This window comes from Acanthamoeba castellanii, assembly GCF_000313135.1.
Source record: "Acanthamoeba castellanii str. Neff unplaced genomic scaffold scf7180000084594, whole genome shotgun sequence".
Lineage (NCBI taxonomy): Eukaryota > Discosea > Longamoebia > Acanthamoebidae > Acanthamoeba > Acanthamoeba castellanii.
Window position 1 is genome coordinate 377,308 of NW_004457584.1, and position 7,679 is coordinate 384,986.

A 7,679-nucleotide genomic window follows, 5' to 3' on the forward strand; every position below is an offset into this window, starting at 1 on the left:
TGCTTGTGTCGCAACGCGAGTTTGCTTCTGTGGTAGAAAGAAATAAAATAAAATGCGCGTTTCGGAAAGTTTTTCAATTTGGCGAATTCGACGGTTCTGTGCGCTGCTGACAGCAGCACGGCGGGCTCATCCGGTTCTCCGGACCACGCGGGGAAGACGTGTGCGCCCGCCCGCCCACCCATGGTTGTTGTCGTCGTTAGGTTTGTCAATGTTGTTGGCCAAGGTTCTCTCGTGCAACGGCCGAGCGCACTTCGGTCGAAGAAGAAGAGCACTTCGGGTGGCCAGGCACTACTTGGCTGCTGCACGCGTGGTGGTAGAGACGATGAGCCAAAAAGAAAAAGGGAGAAAAAAGGAGAAAAAAGAGGCGCACCTTTGGCGGCCGTGGTCTTGGTGGATGAGGAGGAGTTGGTGCTCGGGCGGGCGCTGCCCTTCGGGGGCTTGGTGCCGGCGCGCCGGCGCATGCGAGCGAGACGCTTCTGTACCGCTGACTTGCGCTGCTCGGCCGCGGCGACCTCGTTGAGTTCCTCCTCGTCCTCCTCGCTCTCCGCCACCGTTCGCCGCTTCGACGGAAAGTCGGCCGGAATCGGTGCCCGCTTCCCGTCCGTCCCATTCGCCACTCTGAGGATTTGTTTGAAAAAATAAGAAATAGTTTAGACCACCTGCAAAGGGGTAATAAAATAGGAAATAATAAAATAGTAAAATAAAAGTATAGGCCTATCGTGTACCTGGGGATGACCTCGATGTCGTCCTTCCATTGGCCATCGTAGACGCCGCCGTCGCCATAGACCATCACGCCGTGGCCTTCTCGTTTTCCCTTCTTCCACTCGCCCTCGTACTCTCCGCCCTTGGCGTAGATCATCTTGCCCTTGCCCTCCTTCTCTCCACCCATGAACTCACCTTTTACCCCCCCCCAGAGTAACATTAGTTTGTTTCTCGACACACATGCACGCGCACACACAGCGCGCGGGTGTGAAAAGCAAGAGGCGCTCACCTTCGTATTTGTCGCCGTTGGCGTAGTGCACTTTGCCGAAGCCCTGTCGCTTGCCGTCGCGCCACTCGCCCTCGTACTTGACGCCGTTGATCCACGTTTCCGTGCCGTACCCGTGCCGCCTCCCGCCCTTCCACTCGCCCTCGTATCGATCCCCTGTGTGCGTCGTTGTGTGTGTCGTTGTGTGGTGCCATGTGCGTGAGTGCACACGTTGCGGGATGCTGTGCGCCTCTAGGCCTGTAGTACCGTTGTTGTAGATCATGATGCCCTTGCCCTCCTTCTTGCCGTTGACGTACTCGCCCTGGTAGATCGACCCGTTGGCCCACAGGTACGTGCCCGTGCCCTCCTTCTTCCCCTGCTTCCAATCTCCATCGTATCTGCAGGCGTCGCGCAATGAGTCGACGTGGCGCGACTTCCCAAAGAGAAGCGAAAACGAAGCACATGTGTGGTTGAAGGAGAGGGGGGGGGCGCACCTGTCCTTGTTGCTGAACGTGAGCACGCCCTTGCCGTCTCGTTCGCCGTTGATGAACGTTCCCTCGTACTTGGATCCGTTCATGTAGGTCACAATACCAAAGCCCTGTTGGTTGGTTGTTGGTTGTTAGAAACTGTAATTGCGTGACAAAAGCGACAACACACGCGGACGGGCGAGGACGAGGGGAGGTGTACGTACGTGCTTCTTGCCATCTCGCCAGTCGCCCTCGTACTTGTCCCCATCGGCGTAGATCATGCGACCTCGGCCATGTCTGTGGTCGTCCTTCCACTCTCCTGCAAGTAATAATAATAATAATAAATGGGTCGTTGTGAGTCATTCGAGGAACGTGCAGCAGCAGCACACGAGGTCGAGTAGAGGAGGGGAAGGGACTACCTTCGTAGCAGTTTCCGTTCGACCAGCTGTAGGTGCCGCGTCCGTTCTTGACCTCCTCCTCGTCGAACACTCTCTGAGCCCACGCATTCTTGGAATTGCACAAAAAAAGGGGTGTAGTTCGTTCATACCAGAGGCGATTAATCAAATGATCAGAGCAGAGCGGGTGGAAGAGGGGGAAAAAAAGAGAGGGTAGCGTGGTACTTTGCAGAGGTAGAGCCAGTACTGGAACTTCCAGTAGCAGTAGTGGGTGGCGTAGTCTGAGTCCTGCTTCTTCTTGAGGCTCCACCGCTTCTTGCACAGCATGCGCCACAGCGTCTCGTCCTCGGACAGCTTCTGCCACATTTGACTCACTGCACACACGAGACACACACGAGACACACACGAGACACAAGAAAGAAAGAGCGAAAAAGAAAGAAGACAGGAAGACGAGAAGCGAGAAAGAGTTAGTGATGAAGAGGGCCAGTTGAGGTTGAGGGGGTGACCAAAGCGATCGCAAGTTGCGGCGCACCTTGGCAGGCCAAGCAGAGGGACTTTTCGTCGAGGAAGGAGAAGATCTTGATGACGAGGATGGCCGGCAGCTTGGACCTGTCGCCGAACAGCACCTCCTCCTCGGGATTGATTTGGTTCCTGCGCGCAACCGCGGGACCACACCGATCGAGTTAGGGCCGAAGGAAATAGACAAGAAGAAGAAGAAGAACGAAGAAGAACGAAGAAGAACGAAGAAGAACGAAGAAGAAGCAGATGAAGATGATGACGATGAAGCGGTGTCTATGGGGAGAGCGTACCCGAGGTCGAGTATGATGCCCATGCTCTGCAGGTTGATGCCCTGAAGGCCGTTGAAGGGCACCAGCGCGTTGGAGGGGGCGAGGGCCAGCGCAGCGCGCGAGGAGCTCATCGACATCGACGCGTTGGAGGCGAGCGACCCGCCGATCGCGTTCTTGAGGCCGGACTTCAGGGTGCTCAGCGATGCGTCGATCTCATTGTCCAATATGTGCGGCACCTCCTGTGCACACGCGCATGCCACGAGAGTCCAGGAGCGTTTTAATACCCTGCCCCCTAACGTTTTCCACACAGTTGTGTGTAACTGGAAGCGAACCTCGGGGCCGATTTCGTATTTGGAGATGAGCGAGCCGTCCACCCACTCCTCTCGGTAGACCTTTTCCTTGCCCTGGGCACACACCGCACGCAACGCAACGCAACGCAACGCACACACACACACACGCGTGGACGAGTGTCAGTGTACCCAGCGAAGTTCTTGCACAAACTTTTGGAGCAGAGCATGGGGGAGCGGAGAGTGGGGGTGTTGCGAGCACCTCTTCGTTGGTGGGTACGTAGGAGACGCTGACGCCATGGCGCTTGCCGTCCTTGAATTCGCCCTCGTAGCGCTCTCCGTTGGCGCGATGAAACACGCCGCGTCCCGTTCGCTTGTCGTTCTTGAACTCGCCTGTTCACCACCGGCGTAATTACGTCGCACGTATTATTATTATTAAGTGGTGTGCAGCTGCACTTGTGCATTGAGTAATTGTATGTATATTTTTGGCATGATGAAGAGATTGGAGATCACAATAAATAAATAAATTTTGGCGTGCGAATGGAAGATGAGCGGCAAAGAGGAGAAGCGGGTGGTGTGGTGTGGTACCTTCGTAGCGAGAGCCGCTCTGCCACGTGAATATGCCGTTGCCTGTGCGCTTGTCGGCCTTGAAATCGCCCTCGTAGCGATTGCCGTTGGCGAGGGTGAGCAGACCGTAGCCGGTGCGCTTGCCGTGCTTGTAGTCGCCCACGTACTTGTCGCCGTTGGCGAAGTAGTAGATGCCACGGCCATGCTTGACGCCCGCATGGAAGAGGCCCTCGTAGCGATCCCCGTTCGCGTAGTGGTACACGCCCTGGCCCTCGAGCTGGTCTTCCTCGAAGGCGCCCTCGTAGCGCTCGCCATCGGGCCACGTGAGCACGCCTCGGCCCGTGCGTCTGTCATCCTTGAAATCGCCCTCGTAGCGCCCTCCGCTCTTCCATGTAAACAGACCCCGCCCATGTCGTCTATCGTTTCGGTATTCGCCCTCGTAGCGTTCACCGAGCGCCCATGTGAAAATGCCTCGCTTGCCATGCTTGCGTCCAATCTTGAATTCGCCCTCGTAACGATTGCCATTGGGGAACACGAGGGTGCCGGTCCCGTGAAATTGGCCCTCCTTGAACGATCCCTCGTAGCGCTTTCCATTCGCAAACACCAGCGTACCGCGTCCGTTGGGCACGCCATTCTTCTTCTCGCCCTTGTACGATCGCACCTCGGAACCCTTCGACGCGGCCTTCACGACGGAAGAGGAAGATGACACGACGCCCGAGGCCGAGGACTGTGGTGGCGTTGATGTCGCTACCACTCCCGACGATCCGTTCATCGTGCTTCCCCCCGCTGCTGTCGTTTTCTTCATGCGCGAGCCACGAATGAACCTCCTCTTCCTCCTGAATGTACGATTCGCGCTTTCCTTTCTCTCCTCCCTCCACCCACCTTAGCCGCTTGAGCGATGGCCAAGACTTGGTGGCGCGTCGTGCGGGGGGAAGTGGAAGCTGGATTGTGTTGTTGGGCACCGCCCAGGTCCTTCTTGTATGGAAATGATATTTTTGGCGCAAATTATAAATGATATATATTGCCTGGGAAGAAAAAGAAAACCCACAGGAAACTGCAAGACTGGTCGCCTTTATCTGTCCACCCGCGTAGCGCGTGGCCTCAGTCCCAGAGGATGGGGCCCTTGGGGCACTCGATGAAGTCCTCCAGGTCGGCGTAGGAGTCGTTGCCGCCGCCGGCCCGCCGCAGTTCGGCGTCGATGTAGGAATTGGTGCTACGCATCACCGCCAGTCGCGGTGCCCTCTTCTTCCTCCTCCTCTTCTTCTTTCTCTCCTCTCCATCACCCTCAGCCTCATCTTCATCCTCATCCGCCTCCTTCTCCTCCAATTCAGCGAGCCCCACTGCCAGCTCCTTCCCTGCGCATAAAGGAATCCATCATCATCATCGTCATCACCAGGCACTTATGAGCTCGCCACAGGGGCGAATGGCATGGAATGATGAAGAATGTAGAGGAATGTAGAGCGCGCACCTGTAGGCGACTCGCGCCAGGCAGGAAGGCGGGCCAGCCGGCGCAGGGCGCCGCAGTAGAGGTCGACGGCCGACGCGAACGAGCCCAGCGCGCCCGAGACACCGGCCCCGGTCCCAGCGACGAAGCCCTCGTGATGATCGCCGACCACCCAGCGCCGGGTCTGGCGCATGAGCGCGGCGCATTCGGCCAGCATGCGCTCCACCTCCTCCCGCGCCGCCGGGGTCCACTCCAGCTGAGGCCGCTGCGCCTCTGGGTCGCCGCCATCGTCGGCCTTGGGCCGGGCGATGCCGTAGTCATAGTACCCGACGCGTCGCTTCAAGAACGAAGCCGACGATGCTGAAGATGAAGAAGATGACGACGACGATGATGGCTTGTGGTCGGGGTGGAAGAAGGGGCTTCTGGTGTGCTTCTTGACTGCATTCTTGGCATTCTCCGCCCGCGCCAGCTCCACCCGGTACAGCTGCCCCGCCAGCTCGGCGCACACCTTGCACACCTGCGCGCGCCATCGACAGAAAATAAGCAGCCTCCTATCTTGGTGCGTGTGCGGTGATGCGTGTGCGGTGGTGCGTGTGCGTGTGCGTTGACGTACCTTGGAGGTGAGGGCCAGGAACCGCTGTAGGACCTCGCTCGGCAGCCACTCGATGCACCGGACGAACTCGCCCTGACTCGCCGTCACCAGCCGCAGCGCGCCCAGCACCCCTGTTGCGCACCATCATCACCATCAACATCGACAAATATGTACAGGTATGCGAAGCACGCGAAGCACGCGGGGGGGGGCACGCACCGCTGGGCGGGAGCAGGTGGCGGCGCGCGCGGAGGAGGGCCAGGGCCTGGGTCGCCTGGTGGCGGTGGTGGGCCAGGAGCTCCAGCAGGCCCGCCTCCCCGAACCCGCGCTCCCGCTGCTGCTGCTCGAGCGGCTGCGGCTGCTGCACACCCGCGCTCCATTCCTCTGGCCCGGCTCTCGGCCTCTCCTTTCTCGCCTCTGCTCGCACCCCCCCCCAATCAGCTGCGTGTCGTGTGTTGTGTGTCGCGTCGTTGTGTGTGTCGTGTGTCGTGTACCGAGGGCATCGGAGCAGGCGGCGAAGAGGTCGTGGGCGAAGCGCCGGCGGTCGTCGAGGGGCAGGAGGAAGCCGTATGCCAGCACGTGGCGCACCATGGTCCGCCCCACCGCCCACGCCGCATCGCCGCCGCAGCCGCCACCAGCGCCACCGGTCCACCGCCGCCCGGCCACAACCATGGCCCACACGGCACGCACCGCGCGGGCCAGCCACGGCACGCACCGGCGCCGGCGCCGGTCCCACTCGTGCCGCTCGGCGCACTCGAGCACGGGGCGCCAGTCGCCGGCGAGGGGCTCGAGGGCCAGGGCCGACAGAGCGGCGACGGCGCGCACGTACTCGGGCACCACCTTCTCGGCGCCGGCCTCGGCCTCGCGTCGCGCCTGGCCCGCGAAGAAATAGGCCAGCGCTGCGCACGCCTCCGTCGGCGTCACCGCCGCACACGTCTCGGCGCTGCCGTCGGCGTCGTCGGCCGTGCGGGGCCGCTTGCGCTGCTGCTGCTGGCGGTCGACACCGGCGTCGTCGGGTGCGGCGTCGTGGGTGGTGCGGATGATGCGGGGCAGGAGGAGCTGTACGGCGGCGTGGATGGCGCGGTGGACGGAGGCGGCGAAGACGGCCTCGTCGTGGCCGTGGTCGTGGCCCGCCTCGGCCGTGGAGGCGGCGGAGGCGGGGTGGCGCGCGGGCTTGTGCGGGAGCATGGCACCCATCAGCCGCACGAGTGCCTTCCGCAAGCGAAGCACGTCGTCCCTCCCCTGCGCGAGCCGATGTGTGAGTGTCGCGTGTCGTGTGTGTGTCGTGTGTCGTGTGTCGCCTGTGTGTCGTGTGTGTCGTGTCACCTTTCGCTCGAGGCTGCGTGCTAGCCCCGATGACGAAGACGAGGTGGAAGGCGTGGGTCGCGCGTTGCGGTCGGTGAGGGTCGAGTGGTAAAAGCCAAAGAGGCGCGAGAACAGCGCGCCCGCATCCCACGACTCCCTCCTGCCCAACGCGCATTTGCAAACCATTCGAGACTGCTCAGCACGCCGCACACACTGCACACGCCGCACACGCCGCACTCGGCAGGTGGTGAGGGTGGAGAGCGTACGGGTCGAGGCTGGCGGAGGATTTCCGGAGGGCGACGTGGCGACCGATGAGGGCGAGGAGGTCCTTGACGGCCTCCGTCGAGAGCACGCACGCCGACGCGCGGTGCAGGTCGAGCAGCCTCAGCAGCCCCTCCATCGACAGCAGCGGCTTCCCCGTCCGCGGCCCTGTTCCGCACCCGAGCCGAGAAGGGGGAAGCGGTGAGTTTCCGACCCAGGAGGGGCGGGCGGGGGCGGGAGAGGGCGGGGGTACGGTGGCCGTCGGTGTGGAGGATGGTGGCGTAGTGGGTGCGGCGGTTCTTCTTGACGGCGGTGCGGGTGAGGCTGAGGAGCGTGGAGCGGACCTCGAGCAGCTCCACCGCCTTGCGGTCGGCACCGCCCGGCCCGAGGGCGAACAGCTGCGGACATCGCAACACGCAGTCCTGTCGTCCATATGTCAGCACACGCACACGCACACGCACCACCGCACAGGCACACGCACACACACACGCAACGTACGATGATGGCTTCGTAGAGGGGCGCGAGGACGACCATGCGCTGGCGGAGCGAAATGAGGGAGGGCGGGCAGAGGGCCAACTCGCCGGCGCCGTTCAGGCTCCGCAGTTGCAC

At 61.5% G+C, this 7,679-nt stretch overlaps 1 protein-coding gene and 1 pseudogene across 1 annotated transcript; both read right to left on the reverse strand.

Moving 5' to 3' along the window:
• Positions 1 to 288: 288 nt before the first annotated feature.
• Positions 289 to 4,243, reverse strand: ACA1_054040 (Fbox and MORN domain containing protein; the record flags this gene model as incomplete). The annotated part of the gene is made up of 14 exons (XM_004344013.1): positions 289 to 299; positions 371 to 618; positions 726 to 897; positions 992 to 1,144; positions 1,235 to 1,365; positions 1,462 to 1,565; positions 1,659 to 1,753; positions 1,854 to 1,926; positions 2,055 to 2,203; positions 2,362 to 2,480; positions 2,639 to 2,856; positions 2,950 to 3,021; positions 3,167 to 3,297; positions 3,493 to 4,243. 14 exons carry the CDS (start codon positions 4,241 to 4,243, stop codon positions 289 to 291), a joined length of 2,427 nt encoding a protein of 808 aa, XP_004344063.1.
• A 329-nt stretch (positions 4,244 to 4,572) lies between these two features.
• ACA1_054050 overlaps positions 4,573 to 7,679 on the reverse strand; it is a 6,050-nt pseudogene continuing 2,943 nt past the window's right edge.